The sequence below is a fragment of the Jaculus jaculus genome, chromosome 19 (genome assembly GCF_020740685.1).
Source record: "Jaculus jaculus isolate mJacJac1 chromosome 19, mJacJac1.mat.Y.cur, whole genome shotgun sequence".
Taxonomy (NCBI): Eukaryota; Metazoa; Chordata; class Mammalia; order Rodentia; family Dipodidae; genus Jaculus; species Jaculus jaculus.
The window spans coordinates 39,600,414-39,621,607 of NC_059120.1; the positions used below are offsets into that span (position 1 = coordinate 39,600,414).

General features: G+C 42.8%; 1 protein-coding gene across 2 annotated transcripts in view; it reads right to left on the reverse strand.

The window, feature by feature from the left end:
* Positions 1-3,296: 3,296 nt before the first annotated feature.
* Positions 3,297-21,194, reverse strand: part of Lrig2 (leucine rich repeats and immunoglobulin like domains 2) — a 78,340-nt gene continuing 60,442 nt past the window's right edge. Inside the window, exons 13-18 of one of the 2 annotated variants that reach the window (XM_045138405.1) lie at positions 20,819-21,139; positions 18,563-18,844; positions 13,444-13,893; positions 12,970-13,119; positions 11,072-11,362; positions 3,297-7,220 (exon numbers count right to left, since the gene is read on the reverse strand). In XM_045138405.1, the coding sequence (XP_044994340.1) occupies positions 7,003-7,220; positions 11,072-11,362; positions 12,970-13,119; positions 13,444-13,893; positions 18,563-18,844; positions 20,819-21,139 (1,712 nt within the window). In that variant the 3' untranslated portion in view covers positions 3,297-7,002. Of the gene's footprint in view, positions 7,221-10,863; positions 10,977-11,071; positions 11,363-12,969; positions 13,120-13,443; positions 13,894-18,562; positions 18,845-20,818; positions 21,140-21,194 lie in introns of those variants that run through there. The other variant, XM_045138406.1, reaches the window with a different exon arrangement.

Genomic DNA, 21,194 nt, shown 5'->3' on the forward strand with positions numbered 1-21,194 from the left:
AGTTGAAGGGGAATTTGGGAAGAAGAAAAGGTGGGTGGGTGGGAGGGGATTGTGATCATTGTATATTATCTGTACATATAAAAGTTGCCAAAATGATTCAATGGAGGGGGTGGGGGGGAAGAGGAGACAACATAAGGTAATGGAAAGGGATTATGATCAAAATACATTACGGACATGTGTGAAAATTAGCAGTAAGTTTTTATTATTTTTATGGTTGGGTAGATGGGTCAGTGGATAAAAGTGGTTGCACGGGGCTGGAGAGATGGCTTAGTGGTTAAGCGCTTGCCTGTGAAGCCTAAGGACCCCAGTTCAAGGCTCAGTTCCCCAGGTCCCATGTTAGCCAGATGCACAAGGGGGTGCACGCGTCTGGAGTTCATTTGCAGTGGCTGGAGACCCTGGCGCGCCCATTCTCTCTCTCTAACTGTCTCGTTCTCTCTCTGTCACTCTCAAATAAATAAATAAAAATACACAAAATATATATAAAAAAAAGTGGTTGCTTGAAAAGTCTACTGGCCCACATTTGATTCACCAGGACCATTTAAAGCCAGATGCACAGAGTAGCACATGTGTCTGGTATTTCCTTTTCTCAAATAAATAAATATTTTTAAAAGGTTATTTTTTTAAAAGATGTAGGGGAGGAGGGAGGATGCAGCTGTGTGGTGGTAGTGCATACTTTTTAATTCCAGAACTCAAGAGGCAGAGGTAGGAGGATTGCTGGTGAGTTTGAGGCCACCCTGAGACTAAAGTGAATTCCAGGTCAGCCTGGGCTAGAGTGAGACCCTACCTTGAAAAAAAAAACAAAACAAAATAAAAAGGATGTCCTGTACTTCAGATAAGAGAGAACCAGAATATCATATTGTTTAGCTTTATTGAAGACATTACAGTAGACAAGTAGACGAACACATGCTCTGTAAAATATACATTCTATGTGAGAAAATATTATCAATACCACAAAAGGAGCACACTGAACAACTTGGCTTATATTTCTGTTTTGTTATGTCTAACATCAGGCCTGCTCATCTTCTAATAGAGGAAAAACAGAGAACGGGACAGTAGGGGTAAGGATTAAGTTTCTCAATGGATGAAGGCCAAGTAGCTAACAGATATTTCAGGAGCACTTGAGCATTTTATGATCAATTTGTCTTTCACAACACTGAAGGTTGTTACAAGGTCACTTTAATCCTTGATGCAACAACTGACAGTGATAAGTCAAACTGTTTCTTCACCCTCACCCTTAGGGTTTTTTTGTTTGTTTGGTTGGTTTTTCAAGGTTGGGACTCATTTTAGCCTAGGCTGACCTGAAATTTACTATGTAGTCTCAGGGTGGCCTCAACTACCAATGATCCTCCAATATCTGCCTCCCAGGTACTGGAATTAAAGGCATGCGCCACCACACCCTGCTTACCCTTAGGGATTTTAGGACTGTGAAGAAACATCTTGATACCTTGACGGAGTGGATCCAAGTCTTTAACTCAGTACACTGCCAGGGACTAAGGGTGCAGCTCCACTGTACAGTGCTTGCCCGGGATGTGCAAGGCTCCTGGGATCCATCTCTAGCACCAACCTGTCTCTTTCCTCAGACCCGAGTGATTCACAAGTTTTCAGATCCTGCAAGTGTAGATCTAAATACAATGTGACTTTGGTCAATGAACCAGGAAAATATCTGAATAAGATTGAAAGAAAATAAAAATCTAGGCTAATGTACTGTTGATTAAGATTAAATTACAGCCAGGCGTAGTGGCGCATGCCTTTAATCCCAGCACTCAGGAGGCAGAGGTAGGAGGATTGCTGTGAGTTCGAGGCCACCCTGAGACTACATAGTGAATTCCAGGTCAGCCTGGGCTAGAGTGAGACCCTACCTCGAAAAAAAAAAAAAAAAAAAAGATTAAATTCCAAATGAAGTTTTAAAAGGGAGGTGGCAAACACAACTGCCAAACTGGGCTGGGAAAGAGATCACACAGCAGAAAAAAACTATGTGCTAGTTGAAGGTTATAAGAAAAAAAAAAAGCAAAACAAAACAAACAAAAAAAAGGAGCTAGGTGTGATGGTGCATGCCTTTAATCCCAACACGTGCTGGGCAGAGGTTGGAGGATCACTGAGAGTTCAAGGCCAGTCTGACACTACATGGTGAATTCCAGCTCAGCCTGTGCTAGAGGGAGACCCTACCTTGACAAACAACAACAACAACAAAAAAAAAAAAAAAAAAGAGAGAGAAAAAATGAAAAAAGAAAAACAAGTAGCTCAACTAGGGTCTAAGATCCAGCTGTTTTCACAATTAATCTATAATCTGCAAAACAAAGTTGGGAGCTGGAAGGATAGCTTAGTGGTTAAGGCATTTGCTTGCAAAGCCAAAGGACCCAAGTTCAGTCTCTAGGATCCACATAAGCCAGATGCACAAGGTGGCACAAGTGGCTGGAGTTCATTTGCAGTGGCTGAAGGCCCTGGTGTGCCCATTCTCTTTCTCTACCTCTCTCTCAAATATATAAATTTAAAACAAACCCAAAGTTCCAAAAATGGAATATGTTACATAAAAATACAGCAAATGCAGGGTCTGAGCTCAGTGGTAGGACAACTGCTTGGTTTTCACAAGGCCACGAGTTCAACCCAAGCAGCACCAGGGGAAAACAGCCAAGTTTACTATGATCCCATCTCCACCCTTTTGACATTTCTGTGGATTTTTTGTTGTTGTTGTTGCTGTTGTTTAATGAGAAGAGTCCAGCCATACTGACACATACATATACAATACTGAGTATAAAACCAAACCCCATAATAACCACCCCCCATTCTAATTGGAGTCGCACAAGACAGGAAGAACAAAAATTAATCAAGCCAATCAGGGTGGCACACATCTATAAGCTCAGCACTGAAGAGGCTAAGGCTGGAGGATAGAGAACAGTTTGAGAACAGCCTAGGCTTTAGGAAAAAAAAAAAAAAAAGTAAAAGGAAGAGTTTAAATACATTAGAGGCTTTAACATTTTTTGTCAATTTCCATTTGTATTAGGAATTATAATTTTTCTCAAAAAAACAATCCCCATAACTTCATGTTTTCTTTCAGCCACAATTACAGGTAAGATCCCTACTGTCAACAAAGTCCAAAATTATTTTTAAAAGAATACTCAATCAAAGCCGGACGTGGTGGCGCACGCCTTTAATCCCAGCACTCGGGAGGCAGAGGTAGGAGGATCCCCGTGAGTTTGAGGCCACAGCGAGACTCCATAGTGAATTCCAGGTCAGCGTGGGCTAGAGTGAGACCCTACCTTGAAAAACAAAAAAAAAAAATAAAAAAGAATCCTCAATTAAGTATGATAAAGTGAACACAAAATATTCAAGGGTAAAAAAAGTGAGCTGTCAGGGAGCATTTGGAGACTTGATAGTCACCTGATCTACATTCCACCTCAGCATAGGCATCTCTTCCACACTAAGAGATGCCTGAGCTTCTGTATATGCCTTCCCCCAAATGGCTGATTGTTTCAATTATCCACAGAGTTACTTATACAGACCAGTAAGTGTGTACAACACCTCCACACAGATGAATGCTGCCTTGTCACTTCTTATGATGTGTAAAGACATCTGTCAATGTCTTTTCACAGGAAAACTGTGTCTAAATTGCTTGTTGAAATGGTCCTTTCGCAAACCCTTGGAGGACAATATGCAGCCAACAGATTTTAAATATGAAGCTAGCTACTGAGTACACACGCATTCTGGCATTTTAGGGGCGATGGTCCACTGGGCAGGGTTTCAGGTACATCCTATGTGAGAAAGTAGTTTGAATGAGGGTATGACTGACAGCCAGTGGCTCTGGTGTCGATCCTGTCCCAACAAGACTTGGAGTGTCATGACAATGCCACCTAACAAGAAGATTCGGGAGAACCAGTCTAAGAGGGCATTTGTTTGACTGGCTTTGCGCCGAGCCTGCCCGCCAGCATTTGGTGGACACTTTACTGATGTGCCACAAGCCTTGTCTCTAATGGAGGGCAGAGCACCACTTCATCAAAACCGTATTTCATGAAGTTGTTTCAGAAATTCCTTTTCACAGGATTAAAAATTGTTATTAAGAGCAGAGGCATGCTCTTCATTCATAAATAGAATCTTGACTAGTTATTTAGGCAAGCCAGGAATACTTGGGGGAAGGTTTCAAATGTTTAGTCAACATAATGGAGACACCCCTGGCCGAAGCATGGAGGCTGCACCCCTGCAGGAGCACTGGCTCGCAGCCTGCTTTCCACCTTCCTGTCAAGCGCCAACCGTGGTGCACAGGCCAGCCTCGCCCCAACTCCACACTTGCCACTTAGGACTGCAACTGAATGCATCATAAAGGAAGTGAAGCATCAGCGAGTTATAAATTAGTCGCAGCACCCCCTCAGCTAATAACCCTGACACACTGGTGTGCTAGAACATGTGTGTGCGTGTGTGTCTCATAGACCTGCTATTCCAGAGAGCAGTGGGTGATTTTTCATCACAGACAAGATTCCTTAGGTTATTATTACTGGTTATTATTCAGAAGCAGAATCTTTTTCTTCCTGAGAATTTTTTTTAAATCTGTATTTATTTCAGAGAAATAGAGAGAGAAAGAGGCAGACAGAGAATGGGCCTCTAGTCTTGGCTAACAAACTCCAGATGCTTATGCCACCTTGTGCATCTAACTTACGTGGGTCCTGGGAAATCAAACCTGGGTCCTTTGGCTTTGCAGGCAAGTATCTTAACCATGAAGCCCACTCTCTAGCCCCCCTCCTTCGCATTTCTTAGACTTACTCCTAACATAGAGAAAATAAATATGGCTAATGTTATAACAAAAGCATCATCCTTGCTCTATGCTAACAAAATACTTCACAAAAGCAGCTCTTTATTAAAGTAGCATAATCCTCTTTGGTTCCTGGAGGGAATTGCTGATTCACTGGATGTTATAGGTGGCAAGGGGTTTAAAGCATCTAGCAAAATGGCTCTTTTCAAAAATAAAAAAAGGCCGACCTAGAGAAAAAAACAAAACAAAACACTCTCTCCCCTTGATTACACAGCTAGCAAGGAACAGAGCTAAGAAGGGACCCAGTTTTCTAGTTCTGGTCAGATCAGCATAAACTATAAATGCATAAAAAGTAAAATAAAATGAAGTATAAGCCAGGCGTGGTGGTACACACCTTTAATCCCGCCACTTGGGAGGCAGAAGTGGGAGAATCACTCTGAGTTCAAGGCCATCTTGAGGCTACATAGTGAATTCCAGGTCAGCCTGGGCTAGAGTGAGACTCTACTTACAACCCCCTCCCTCCCCAAAAAAGTTTAAGATGAAGACAGGTACAATGTGACAGTTCAAAAATACAGAAAAATATGGGGTAGTAAGCAACTAAAGAAATGGCACTCTCCACAGGAGAAAAATTTGGTGGGAAAGAAGTATGAAATCCAGCTAAGCATTCTGACAAGAAGCTGAGAAACTGTGTGCACCTGGAACCCAGAATGCTCAATGATGTACAAATAGATGTTTTCAAGAGACTGAAGTCATCTAGCAAATAACTAATGCTGGATTTCAGGATAGAATTAACTGCCTGTGTCAGGACATCTGAAAGCACAACTTCCACCTACTGCTTTTCACTGACTTAAGTTCTTCTTTTACATAAAACTCTTTGCTGTCAAAAATTCAAGACTTTCTTTTATCTTGGTTTTTCAAAATGGGGGGTCTCACTCTAGCCCAGGCTGACCTGGAATTAGTCTCAGGGTATCCTCAAAGTCATGGTAATCCTCCTACCTCTGCCTCCCAAGTGCTGGGATTAAAGACATGTGGCATCACACCCTGCTCAAGAAACTTTTTGACTTAAATAACAACATACATAACAAGTACCATTCCCAATCTACATGGCATAGAAAATTTTTTATGTTCTTCTACTTTCAAGAGCACTCTTCCCTTCTTAAGATATGCTTGGAATTAATAACAGGAATGAAAAACAAACATAGAAAAGAATCTTTGGTTTCTTTGTCAACAAAGTACTTTGCTGAAAGAAGGTAATTCCAAACAAGACTTCTATATTTAAAGGTTGTAACAGAGCTGCCAGGCTCTGAAAGAGCCAAGCTTCCCTATTATGTTAGAAAGGGATTATCGCCTGGCACTTGAACTCAGATGGCAAATGATTGGATGTGTGAATATCTAGGCACAAAGAAAGCAGATAATTACACCAAGACTGTGTTTGTGTGTATGCAATCTCTAAGTACCCTGCCTCTATACATATAGTTTTGCACAAATCATTTTAGACCTTGAAACAAAGTTCTTAAAATCTCATCTAGCTAAGTTATACAAAAATCCACCTGTGATCTGAGAAACTGCTGTCAATGTAACTTGATAGACATTATTTATAGCTTTGGCATATCAAAAATATTTACATTGCGGTCAACACACAGGGTCAATGAATAGAAAATTTATAAATGCATATATATTTATGATGATATCCCTAGCCAATAGGGATTAAAAAAAGTCACAAGAATACAAAAAACCTTTGACCTGGTACCAGTTAGTCAACTCTGGGGTTCTTACTGAAGACCTTGAATATCAAAGCCCCAGTCTCTACCACCTGCTTAAACTCACTGAAGAATCCCAGGTATGCTTTCCAAAGGGTCCCAGAGTTAGTTTTTGCTCCATGGAAGGCAAAGTAGAATCTCAAAGGTAGCAATGCTTTTTCTCAGGACCATTCTGAGGACTGGGCAATCCAGTAGGCTAAGCAGCAATCAGATCTTCCTGATAGGCAGTACATACCTGGGCACGTCCCAGGAGGCACTTTTGCCTCCTATCTTCCTCTGCCACTGCTGTGTATTTTCAGTGTGACACACATTTATGTCAGCCATTACACTCGTCTTTCGCCGGGGATAAGCCCAAACACACTCCAGGCCTACCTTGGTGTGGTCAGGTGTAATTAGGAACAAAGTGGAAAGCAAATGCTGACTAGCGTTTCTTCTCGACTCTGAGGTAGTAGATACGAAATCAACTTGAGTCTCTTCCCAGATTTCATCCTGGACTGGGCTTCATGTGCCCTCACTACCTTCCTGAATGTTCTGAGTTCTACTAAAATCGAAAGCGCGGTCATGAAACCTGTGGCAGGACATGGGGGAAGAGCAGTTTAGAGCCCCCTCCACCTGGCCTTCGTGGCGATGAAGCTGTGGTGACTCCAGGACAGGCTGCTGGGGAAAGGGAAGCAGGCCCAGTTCTCTGTTCATGTTCCACAGGGGCCTCTGCAGGGCTTCTGAGAAGGAAACACAAGAATTATCAGTGGTGGCTAGAATTGCAGAATTGATTTTCTAAAGTTTAATGTCTGTCCTTTAAAACAACCTTCACCAGGCATGGTGGCACATGCCTTGAGAAGCAGCAGTAGGAGGATCGCTGTGAGTTGGAGGCCAACCAGAGTGAATTCCAGGTCAGCTTGAGCTAGAGTGAGACCCTACTTTGGAAAAACAACAACTAAAAAGGCATTTCTCACTTAAGCTCTTTTTTAAAGCATAGTTTACAAAAATAAAATTCACATAGAAAGTAAGGTTGGGGGAGGCCAGGTCAGGGAGATAACTAAGTGGTTAAGAACATTTGCAGTACAGCATAAGGGCCTCAGATGGCCCAAGCTCAATTCCCAAGACACATGTTAACAGTCAGGCAAGGCCATGTGCATCTGTAACCCCAGTCTCAAAGGGAGCAGAAGATGCAGTGGGGTGTGCTGACCTGAAAAAAAGAACTGAAAACTGCGTTCTGGGTTTAGTGAAAGACTCAATCTCAAGGAAACAGGCAGAAGAAGAAAAAGAGGACATACAACATTCTACTCTGGGCTCCCCATGCGTGTGCACAGGACAAATGCACCTGTACACACACGTGAACACACTACACACATCACATACCACCATACGCTACACATACACACACACAAACACACACCAAAAAATAATAAAAATTAAAAAAAAAAAAATTAAGCCAAAAATGGTGGTGCATGCCTTTACTCCAGCACTTGATGAAGTTGAGGAAGGAGGCTCCCTGTGAGTTTGAGGCCAACTTGGGCTATAGAGTGAGCTTCAGGACACCTAAGAATTGATAAAGACCCTTCCATTAAAAAAATATAAATAGGGCTGGAGAGATGGCTTAGCGGTTAAGCGCTTGCCTGTGAAGCCTAAGGACCCCAGTTTGAGGCTTGGTTCCCCAGGTCCCACGTTAGCCAGATGCACAAGGGGGCGCACGCGTCTGGAGTTCGTTTGCAGAGGCTGGAAGCCCTGGCGCGCCCATTCTCTCTCTCTCCCTCTATCTGTCTTTCTCTCTGTGTCTGTCGCTCTCAAATAAATAAATAAATAAAATTAAAAATATATATATATATATATATAAATAAATAAATGAAGGAAGGAAGGAAGGAAGGAAGGAAGGCAGGCAGGCAGGCAGGCAGGCAGGCAGGCTAGAGAAATGGCATAGCTGTTAAGGTGCTGGCTTGTGAAGCCTAAAGACCCAGGTTAGATTTCCCAGGACCCACATAAGCCAGATGCACAAGGTGGCACATGTATCTGGAGTCTGTTTGCAGTGGCTAAAGGCCCTGGTGTACCCATTCCCTATCTGTCTCAAAAAATGTATATAGGGCACTTGCTTGCTAAGTCTAAGGATACAGGTTCAATTCCCCAGCACCCAAATAAGCCAGATGAACAAGGTGGCACATGTGTCTGGAGTTCGTTTGTAGTGGCTAGAGGCCCGGGTGTGCCCTTTCTCTCTGTCTTACTCATGACCTCTTTTTCTCTCTCTCCTAAATAAATTACTAAATAAATCATGTGTGTGTGTGTATGTATATATGTACTTATATGTACACACACATACACACATATAAACAGAATACATATTTTTTTTAAGCTGGGAAAGGATTTCTCAAGATATAATAATAATGTATACAAATCAGGTACGGTGGCTCATGCCTGTTAATCCCAGCACTCAACAGGCAGAGGCAGGAAAACTGTCTTGAGATCAAGTACAGCCTGGACTATACAGCAAAATGCTGTCTCAAAAACAAATTGACTGAGATGGGGAGAATGGAATTTCAAAGGGGAAAGTTGGCGGAGGGAGGATATTACCATGGGATATTCATGGAAGTTGTTAATAAAAAAATTTTTGGAAAGAAAAAAAGCAAAACATAAATAAAAATTATTTTTTTAAAAAGGGGGCACTGCCGGGCATGGTGGCGCACACCTTTAATCCCAGCACTTCGGAGGCAGAGGTAGGAGGATCGCTGTGAGTTCAAGGCCACCCTGAGACTCCATAGTGAATTCCAGGTCAGCCTGGGCTAGAGTGAGACCCTACCTCGAAAAACCAAAAAAAAAAAAAGGGGGGGGGGGCACTGGAGAGATAGCATAGTGGTTAAGGTGCTTGCTTACAAAGCCAGGTTCGATTCTCCAGAACCCATGTAAGCCAGATGCACAAGGTGGCGGATGTATTTGGAGTTCATCTGCAGTGGCTTAAGGCCCTGGCATGCTCATACTCTCTCTTTTCCTCTCAAATAAATAAAAACTTTTTTTTTTTTTTTGAGGTAGGGTCTAACTCTAGCCCAGGCTGACCTGGTATGCACTATGTAGTCTCAGGCTGACCTCAAACTCACAGCGATCCTCCCACCTCTCCCTCCTGAGTGCTAGAATTAAAGGTATGCATTGCCATGCTTGACTTTTTTTTTTAATGTGGAAAATAGATTTACTATTGGTGTTTCTTTCACTGACACTGAATGTAAAGATATCTTCAGAGGGCTGGAGAGATGGCTTAGCAGTTAAGCGCTTCCCTGTGAAGCCTAAGGAACCTGGTTTGAGGCTTAATTCCCCAGGGCCCATGTAAGCCTGATGCACAAGGGGGTGCATGCACCTGGAGTTTATTTGCAGTGGCAGGAGACCCTGGCACACCCATTCTCTCTTTATCTCTTTCTCTCTCTGTCTGTCGCTCTCAAATAAATAAATAAAAATAAACAAAAAAATGGAAAAAAAAAAAAAGATAACTTCAGAAACAGTACTTTTCTCTGACCTGCACCCTCTTGAGATATCTTCAGAGTTGGTGTCTGAAGAACAGGGGTCTTGGGGATGGGGAGATGGCTCAGCAGTTATAAGCACCTTTAGCCACATAAAGCTGGGCACAAGAAGTGGCACAAGGCCAGTGTCGTAGCACATGCCTTTAATACCAGCACTGGAAGCCCAACATGGGAGGATTACTGTGAGTTTGAGGCCAATCTGAGACTACATAGTGGATTCCAGGTCAGCCTGGGCTACAGTGCAACCCAATTCCAAAAACAGTAGCACAAGCGCTATTATTTGTTTCCAGCAGGAGACCCTGGCGCGCCCACCTACCCACATAAATACATGTAAAGAAAGAAGAATCATCTCATGTTAGATCACTTACTGCTTTCAAAACTATCCTTGGGGGGCTGGAGAGATGGCTTAGTGGTTAAGGTGCTTGCCTACAAAGCCAAAGGAAGTGTTTTTCACTTCAGAAGGTGACAGCTGAGAGGCATGGTCAGACAGGAAGACCTCTGTGGTGCTCCTTCCGGTCTAGAAGGAGTTTGTTGTTATCAAAGGTCTAATCACACAGCAGTGTTTCTTTTCAGCAACCATGCACGACAGAGGACAGTATCCCCAAACTGCTTCCACACCTCATCAGAGAAAGAAACACCCAAGGTGATGCTGAAAGCAATATATACACCCAACTCAATAGCAAGCCAACAAAACATCCTCAAGTTTTAGCAAAGGCTTTGCCAAATTATATTCTTAGAACTTCAAATCCCCATTGCTGACCTCAAGATGGGAGAAAAATAAACTTAGATAATTTTTTAAAGCTTTTTCTGTATGGCCAGTAAATTTTCAGTAGTATCTTGTTATCTACATAAAAACTGTTTTCACCTATAAGTGAAGACTCATATATGTGAAATCTCTGGTTCCAGTTAACATTGGTGAACAGTGGCAATTACTCTATTATACCAATTTGTTTGCTTCTTGTCACTGAGCATGCTACTCTATGATAGAAGGAAAAATTAGTTAGGTAAAGCAACAACAAAATAAGCCAAAAACACAAAATAAACAAAACCAGGAAAGAAAAAGCATCCTGTACCATTACTCGTCTGTGCAGAGGGAAGTTTCTTCTCATTCATCCTCTCGTGGTTGGTGGGAAAGGCAGGCAACTCTCTGTCTGTGGATGGCACCAGGCTGTCCAGAGCACTGGCATCTTGGGGAGGATGTGACAAAAATGTCTCTTTGGGCACTGGAACCATGAGGCTGGAAAGTGTCTGATCCAGAACATCTTCTTCGGCAATATAGGTGTATGGACAGTATTCGCGGGTCCTCGAGTAGATGTTGGCATTGTCATAACAATCTGAACAGATCACCCGGGTCCCAGTGCTACCTAATAATGGCATGAGAAAGAGCCCAACATTCTTTCATTAAGGAATTTGCTTTACAATAATCAATTTTATTTAATAGTTATAATCATTGTAGCATTTACTGTGCACTCTATTTATAACTCCAGAGAAATTTCAAGGCCTGAGGACTAACTCATTTTATCTTTTGAGGTAGGTGTACTTATATATATCATATATGTTATGATACACAACTGTGAGATTATATATAAATAATATATATTATTTTATACTGACATATAATATCTCACGGTTATAGTTCTATGTTAGCTATAGCACAGGAAAGTAACTTGACTGAAATAATACTGACAGAGAGAAGAGCTGAAATTTAAACCCAGGTATTCTGGCTTCAGAGCCCATGCTCTTGAGTACTAACGTTAAACCATCTCTGTCCTTAGAGAGAGCAAGCTGCAATCAAGGCATTAAGGGCTGGCCCTGTGTCATGAGACACATGCTTGGCTTAAGCAAACCAAAGCAGAGAACAAGAAATTATCATGGCTGGATGAGAGGCCATGTTTCATGAGTCAAGAAGTTAAGTGACACTATGCCTAGTGAGGCACTGCCTGACAAGAGTTTGCAGTCAAAAGTAAAGGTTGAGGGGCTGGAGAGATAGCTTAGTGATTAAAGCACTTGCTTGCAAAGCCTAAGGACCCAGGTTTGATTCTCCAGGACCCGTATGAGCCAGATACACAAGGGGTACATACGTCTGGAGTTCATTTACAGTGGCTATAGGCCCTGGCATTCCCATTCTCTCTCTCTCTCTCTCTGTCTCTCCTCTCTCTCTCTGCTAACAAATAAATTAAAATAAAAATAAATTATTTTTTTAAAAGACTGGTCAATTTTCATTCCATTTTGCTAAATGTACTCATTGAATATTTTATTTTAAAATACTCATTTGGCAGGGTGTGGTAGTACACATTTTTAATCCCAGAATTCGGGAGGCAGGGGTAGCAGGATTGCTGTGTTTGAGGCTACCCTGGGACTACAGAATGAGTTCCAGGTCAGCCTGGGCTAGAGTGAGACCCTACCTCAAAAAACAAACAGTGGCTGAGAGATGGCTTAGCAGTTAAGGCACTTGCCTGCAAAGCCAAAGGACCCAGGTTCGATTCCCCAGGACCCACGTAAGCCAGATGCACAAGGGGGCACATGCATCTGAAGTTTGTTTGCAGTGCCTGGATGACCTGGCATGCCCATTCTCTCTCTCTTTCTCTCTCTCGGTCTCACCCTATCTCTCAAATAAATAAATAAAAATAAAAATATCTTTTAAAAGATACAAAAATCAAAAGGGGGGCTGGAGAGATGGCTTAGTGTTTAAGGCACTTGCCTGTGAAGCCTAAGGACCCAAGTTCAATTTCCCAGTACCTATGTAAGCCAGAAGTACAAGGTGGCACATGCATCTGGAGTTCATTTACAGTGGCTGAAGGCCCTGGTATGCACATTCTCTCTATCTGTCTTTCTCTCTCTCTCTCACACTAATAGATACAATTAAAACAAACAAAAATATTCCTTTGGGCTAATTGGAAAAGTACACAGTGAAAGATAAAGTTGCAAGAAGAGGCTGAAATTATACCCACATAAACAGCAGAGTCCCTACCGTCAGTGCCTCTGTGTACATAACCATTGGCAGGAGGCATAAGCTGTTGATGACTCCCTGCCTCTGAGTTGCTGTAGCCTTCCTGTGGCTCAGACAATGTTCCTTGGGAAGATAAGTAGCTGGGAATGTCTGCAGGCAGATTGAGCTCTTCTGTAAAAAGAAACATCTATAAGTATCAAAGTTAAGCAGTTGAGGCCAATACTCAGAAGACAATTTCACAAATGAGTTCCACTTTGATAATGGCCAGGAAAATGGCATGGACACATGTCCCCAATTGTTCTTACCACAATTCCCCTATCATTGTTTCTTACTACAATTCTCCTTCAAGTTTCACTTTAGTTGAATAGGACGGGGGGGGGGGGGGGGGGCGCGGAGCACAGCACTCATGTGCTTGCCTAACATGTGCAAGCTGTGAGTTCAATCCCCAGAACCACAAGGAAAAGTACACACCATGGTCATGTAGTTAAGACTCACCCGTGTTTGTGATACTATAGTCTTCATTTTTCCTTCTCATGTGGTAAATGACAATGACCCAGATCAAAGAGGTGCCCACAACGCAGCAGACCACAACAATGATGACAATGCCAACTGTGGTCCAGCCATCATCTTCATGCCCAATGCTATTCTGAGAAGAGTCACAATTGGGAGATGAGATAACGTTTAAGTAAATATGTCCACGTTCTGTCCCAAGGGTGTTAGACATAACGCAGGTATATTTTCCAGCATCTTCAAGCCCAGTGTCCACAATGATGAGAAGCTGGTTGGCTGCAGCAAAGAAGTGTCGTTCTGTAACCAGCAATGGTCCATCATCTTTAGTCCAGTTGAGGCGAGGGGCAGGACTCCCTCCAGCTATACACTGTAACACCGCTGTTTCACCCCGAGTGACTGTCTTGTCCTCCAGAGGTCTAATAAATGAGGGGGTCTCTAATAAGAGAACGTTAAAAATATCAAGTTAGGGGCTGGAGAGGTGGCTTAGTGGTGAAGGTGCTTGCCTGAGAAGCCTCAGGACCCATGTTCAACTCCCCAGATCCCACCTAAACCAAACGCACAAGGTGATGCATGCTCATGGTTGCACATGTACACAAGGTGGTGCATGTGTGTGGAGTTCAATTATAGTGGCTAGAGGCCCCAGCTCACTACTTCTCCTCCCTCTCCCGCCAATTAAAAAATAAAAAAGACTAAGCTGGGTATGGTAGCACACGTCTTTAATCCCAGCACTTGGGAGGCAGAGGTGGGAAGATTGACCTGAGGCCACCCTGAGCCTCCATAGGGAATTCCAGGTCACTCTGAGCTACAATGAGACCTTAACTAAAAAAAAATCGAAACACCAAAAACCAAAGACCACACACACAAAAAAAAGACCTGTCATTGGGCTGGCTTCAATAAATAAATGAATAAACAAACAAACAAAAATCAAGTTAGGCAATTTCATTCCTTAAATACTATATAATTAGATTCCAAGGGTATAATGAACTGTGCAGCTTCATGGTAGGATTAGACTTAATGTTTCAAAAAACAAATGACAAAAGCCATTGGAGGGGGGAAAAAAAAAAAAAAAGAGAAACCTGAACTGGGCTTGCTGGTATTGTGTCTATGATCCCATCTACTCAGGAGGCTGAAGCAAGAGAATCACAAGTATGAAGCCAGCTTGGGCAACTTAGCAGGACCCTGACTCAAAATACAGCAAAAAGGACTGGGGATGCGTGCTCAGTAGTAAAGCACCGAGCCTAGCACAAACAAAGCCTTGGGTTCAGATCCCAGTACAAACGAAAAAACGAATGGACAGAGAAAAGGAGTACAATCCAGTACTAAAGCATAGCTCACAGGCACACCTTCCTAGCAAGCACATACAAAAACCCTGGATAGGATCTTCAGCACCACAAAAACAAAATGAACCAACATCTTATCTCAATAATTCTACCTTGGGAAAGCTATCCCAAAAAATTCAAAGATTTATATGCAAAGATACACTATTATAAAATTAGTTTTAATTTAAAAATATACATTCAAGTGTTGTACACTGGTAACTCCAGCACTGCAGAGGCTGAAACAGGTCTATGAATTCAAGGCAATGGAGAAAAAAGGGAAGGGGGAAAGGAAGGGAAGGAAAAAAGAAGAAGAAAAAAACTGGGCACATTTAACACACAAAAGTGAGTAAAAGCCTGGGCATGGTGGTGCATGTCTTTAATCCCAGCACTCAGGAGGCAGAGGTAGAAAGATCACAGTGAGTCCAAGGCCAGCTTGAGACTACATTGTGAATTGGACTAGAAGAAGACATCTACCTCAGGGGGGCGGGGGGAGTGGAAAAAAATGTCTAGAATATGCTTTCTAGGTGGCTCCATGGCACAATGGATAGTGCATTGGACTTCTAGAATATACTTTCTTTGGGGGTTGAGTTAGGTTCTCACCCCTGAAATTCACTATGTAGTCTCAGGCTGGCCTCACACTCACAGAGATCCTCCTACCTCAGCCTCCCTAAGTGCTAGGATTAAAGGTGTGTGTAACCACATCAGGCAACTAGAATATGCTATCTTTAATAGTGTTTGAGTGATTCACTCTAAATCTGTAAAGTGGGGCTGGAGAGATGGCTCAATATTAAAGCCACTTGCTTGCAAAGTCTGACGGACTGGGTTCAATTCCCCGATACCCACGTAAAGCACAATGTGGTGCATGTGTCTGGAAGTCATTTACAGTGGAAAGAGACCCTGGCACACCCATTTACCTCCCCATCACTGCTTTATAAACAAATAAAGCTAACTGTGAGCTACTGATTTTCCTGATTACACAAGTAAAGAACACAAATCAACCAGCTTTTATGGTATGCTTTTCTTATTAGCGGTGTTTTCTTTTTTTTCTTTCTTTTTTATGGTTTTTTCAAGGTAGGGTCTCACTCTAGCCCAGGCTCACCTGGAATTCATTATGTAGTCTCAGGGTAGCTTCGGACTCATGGCAATCCTCCTACCTCTGCCTCCCGAGTGCTGGGATTAAAGGCATGTGCCACCACATCCCATTTTTTTTTACTTTTTATTTGAGAGAGGTAGAGAAATAGACAGAGAGAATGGGCACACCAGGGCCTCTAGCCACTGCAAATGAGCTCCAGACACATGTGCTACCTTGTGCATCTGGCTTACGTAGGTATTGGGGAATAGAACCTAGGTCCTCTGGCTTTGCAGACAAGCGTCTTAACCATTAATCCATCTCTCCAGCCTGGTGTTTCCTTGTTTTGGGGCTGGCCTGGAACTCTATTCTCCTCCCCTGAGTCTCTCAAGTGCTAGGATAAATGCATGCTTTAAAAAAAAAAAAAAAAAAAAAAAAAAAAAAAAAAAAAAAAAGCCGGGCATGGTGGCGCACGCCTTTAATCCCAGCACTCGGGAGGCAGAGGTAGGAGGATCGCCATGAGTTCGAGGCCACCCTGAGACTACATAGTGAATTCCAGGTCAGCCTGAGCCAGAGTGAGACCCTACCTCGAAAAACAAAAACAAAAAAAAAGCTTCTGATAGTCTGTAACCTGGCATAGTAGCTCACCTGAAAAGGCTCAGGCAAGAGTACCATGAACTCAATGCCAGCCAGGGCTACAGAGTGTAGAGACCTTGACTCGAAAAGATAAATAGGCCATGAAACTCTTGATATCTGGAAAAACAGAGAACTGGAAGGTAAAATTTGCTTAGAATTTAAATACCAAAAAGAAAGGTGCTCTAAACTGGGCATGGTAGGGTCACACTCTAGTCCAGGCTGACCTGAAATTCACTATGTACTCTCAGGGTGGCCTGGAACTCAAGGTGATCTCCTACCTCTGCCTCCCAAGTGCTGAGATGAAAGGTGTGTGCCACCACACCCTGCTTTTTCTTTAATATATAATTTATTTATTTATTTGTGAGAGAGATGTGGGGAGAGAGAGAGAGAGAGACAGACAGACAGAGAATGGGTGCACCAAGGCCTCCAGCCACTGCAAACGAACTCCAGACATATGCTCCACCTTGTGCATCTAGCTTACGTGGGCTCTGGGGAATCAAACCTGGGTTCTTAGGCTTCGCAGACAAGCACCTTAACCACAAAGCCATCTCTCCAGCCCTTTCTTTTCTTTTGAGACAGGTCCTTACTAGGCAGCATTGCTGGCCTGACCATGCTGTTATTCCTGTCTGCCTCCAGACTTCTAGGATTATACAGGACTATACCACAACACCTAGCATGAAAAAAAGGCAGGGAGGGCTGCAGAAACAGCTTAGCGGCTAAAACGCTTGCCTATGAAGCCTAAGGACCCATTTATAAATCTCCAGGTCCCACATAGCCAGACGGACAAAGATGAGGCAAGCACAAGGTTACACGTGCCCACTAGGTGGCACAAGCGTCTGGAGTTCGATTGCAGTGGCTGAGGCCTTGGAGGGCCAATTCTCTCTCTTCCAATCTCTCTAAAAATAAAAAATAACGACAGGGAAAACAGAAAACCTAACCAGAAGAGAGGTCACTTTTTAATATTACTTTGTTGTCTTTATTTTTTTCCAAGATAGAGTCTCAGTCTAGCACAGGCTAATCCAGAACTCACTCTACAGTCCAGGCTGGTCTTGAACTCACAGTGATCCTTGTCCCTTTGTTCCCCAAATTCTGGGATTAAAGGTGGGCACCACCATGTCTGGCTAATTTACTTATTTATTTATTTATATTTTTGTTTTGTTTTTCAAGGTAGAATCTCACTCTGGCCTAGGCTGACCTGGAATTTACTATGTAGTCTCAGGGTGGCCTCGAACTCATGGAGATCCTCCTACCTCTGCCTGTCAATTGCTGGGACTAAATATATGGGCCACCACACCTGGCACTAATTTATTCTCCCCCCCTACACCCCGAGGTAGGGTCTCACTGTAGCCCAGGCTGACCTGGAATTCACTATGAAGTCTCAGGGTGGCCTCAATCTCACAGAAATCCTCCTACCTCTTCCTCCTAAATGCTGGGATTAAAGGCATGCGCCACCACACCCGGCAATTTATTCAATTTTAAAAAACATTTTTGTTTATTTATTTATTTGAGAGAGAGAGAATGGGTGAATGTGCATACAAGGGCCTGTAGCCACTGCAACTGAACTCCAGATACATGTGCTACCTTCTGCATCTGGCTTACTTGGAAAATGAATCTGGGTCCTTTGGCTTTTCAGGCAAGCTCCTTAACTGATAAGCCATCTCTCCAGCCCTAATTTATTCTTAATTGGGAAAAATAATAAATGTTTTTAGGTTTTCTATGAGGCAAAAATCAAGTGGTCTGAATGCTTCTAGAAGCAGAATGCCCACTGGAAGATTCACTGAGTAGCAGAAAAAAATACATCTGAAGTAGAAACATGACACAGGGAGGTTAAAAGAACAAAGTAATAAAGGCATTTAATTTTGGGATAAAGACCTTAACTTTGCCCTTGGGATTTTTCTAGGCGTCAGCTGTGTGATCCACTGATATCCTAGGCTGACAAAACCTTATATAAAGTGGCAAAATAGTAACAAAGGTAAGAACCACAACAGAAACTTCAGAATTGTGCTTCTTGCCTTTTAAGCCCAAGTGAAGCTATCAAGGACTCCAGTAAAACCAGAGCTCCCGAAGGAGGTAAACATACCTAACACTGTTAGTGAGGCATTTGCTGAGAGGCCTCCTGCTATATTTTGTGCCATGCAGCTGTAGATCCCCATGTCTTCTATTTTCACATTGGCAATAAAGAAGACATCATCCTCAGGCATGACATGCATGCGTCTTTCTCGAGCTGCAGGAAAGTCAGTACCACCGTCTTTCTGCCAGGAAATCTGAGGTGCAGGGTGCCCCTCTGCAGCACATTCTAATCTGGCCATGGCACCAGTGCGAATAGTTAGATCCATTGGAGTTTTCAGAAAAGATGGCATTTCTGTTGGGGGAAAAAAAATTACTAAAGGTAGGCAAGAGGAAAACACACAAATCTGAAGACAAAAACAGGAACTGCTGGGCTGTGCATGGCTTAGCAATTAAGGTGCTTGCCTGGGAAGCCTAAGGACCCAGGTTCAGTTCCCCAGGACCCACTTAAGCCAGATGCACAAGGTGGCGCATGTGTCTGGAGTTCATTTCAGGGGATAGAGGCCCTGGCATGCCCATTCTCTCTCTCTCCATCTGTCATAAATAATTAAAAATTTAAAAACTTAAAAAAAAAAAGAAACCGCTGGGGCTGGAGAGATGGCTCAGTGGGTAAGAGCACTGGCCACAAAAGCACAAGGGCTTAAGAAAGCTTGATTTCCGCTGAGTTTCATTCCCCAGCACCCTCATAAAAAGCTGGTCATGAGCCGGGCGTGGTGGCGCATGCCTTTAATCCCAGCAGTCAGGAGGCAGAGGTAGGAGGATTGCTGTGAGTTCGAGGCCACCCTGAGACTACAGAGTTAATTCCAGGTCAGCCTGGACCAGAGTGAGACACTACCTCGAAAAACCAAAAAAAAAAAAAAAAAAAAAAAAGCTGGCCATGGCCACACATCCATGTGACCCCAGCTCTGTGGGGAGCAGAGATCAGAGAATTGCTGGGGCTTGCTGGTCAGACATGACCAAAGTGGCAGCTCACAGGTTCTCTATCTCAAGAAAACACGTGGATGGGTGATAAAAGAGAATATTGAATGTTCTCTTTGCCCCTGCACATGTGCACATATACATGTTTATACCACAAATACTGCATACACACTCAATGACTTTGAATTGAAATGAGAAACTTTAGATACCACCTTTTCTACCAGAGCCTCAATGTGTGGAAAAGTAACATAGTCTAGAATACAAGCCATGCCAATTTGACCATCTTGATGGAACAGGAAAATGAGAAAGCCACAAACCTTTTGGAACATGTTTAAAAAAATTCTCAAAAATCTTGCACATGCTGTGCATGATGATGCATGTCTTTAATCCCAGCACTCAGGAAGCAGAGTAGGAGGATCAAGGTGAATTCAAGGCCACCCTGAGACTGCAGGGTGAATTCCAGATCAGCCTGGGATAGAGTGAAACCCTACCTTGAAAAACCAAAAAGCAAAGAAAAAATTCTCAAAAATCTTGCACATGCCTTTAATCCCAGAACTTGGAAAACAGACATAAGCGATTGCCATGAGTTCAAGGTCAGCCTGAGACGACATAGTAAATTCCTGGTCAGCCTAGGCTAGAGTGAGATACTACCTCAAAATACCACCCTGCTGCCCCTCCCCCAAAAAAATCTTGCAGAGTCTTAAAGGTTGTACTTATTCAGGCAATAAGACAAATGCAACTATTTGGGAGAAGGATTTTGTAGCCAGAAAGAGCTTTATTTGTTTAAATGATTGTTGGCTACATTTGAAAAATAACAGTGACCCCTTCCTTCCACTTGGCTGCCAGAGCTGCTTACTGCCTTCCAGTGTGGACTGAAGACCAGCAGCTCCTCAGGAAGCCTCCAGGTCTTCAGTGCTGGATTGAGACTGCTGAGGCATCTAGCCACATGGACTGAGCAGCTACTGGGGTCCCTGATTCTTGGGCCTACAACTGCTATTGGACTACTGTAAGCTAATCCAATAAATTCCCCTTTTAATATTAAAAAAAAAAGAAAGGAAAAAGAATAGTGACCACTAGACCCAGACCACCCTTAGTTATTAGAAGACTGAATGGCAAGAATAAATCTCATACTTTTCAGAGAATGATATTTTAGAAAGAAAATTGAAATTATCATCTGGGCATTGTGGAACACACCCTTAATCCCAGCACTTAGGAGGCAGAGGTAGGAAGATTGCTGTGAATTCGAGGCTACCCTGAGACAAATTCCAGGTCAGCCAGGGCTAGAGTAGACTCTACCTAAAAAAAAAAAAAAAAAAAAAAAACACAAATAAAAAAAAGCATAATTCCTTACCATTCACGGTCAGTTTGGCTTTCTGAGAATAATTGGAACCAAAGTGATTAGTAACAATACACTGATATTTTCCTTCATCTGTGAAATTCACATTGAAGAGATGTAAGATACTAGTATATTCCAGAGCTTCTCCAGCTTGCTGTCGATAGCGAACAAAGTTCTCAATGTCGACGTCATACAGGATTTCACTGTCTTTGCGCCACACAGTGGACATAGGTGAATCACTGCTGCTCACTGCAGTACACGTCAGTGTCACATTAACACCTCGTAAAGCAATAGTGGTTCCAGGATGTGTCCTTATCTGTGGCTTCAGAAAATCATCTGGAGGGAATAAATACAATGATGGCCACATCACTTATTTACTTTTTGCTATAAG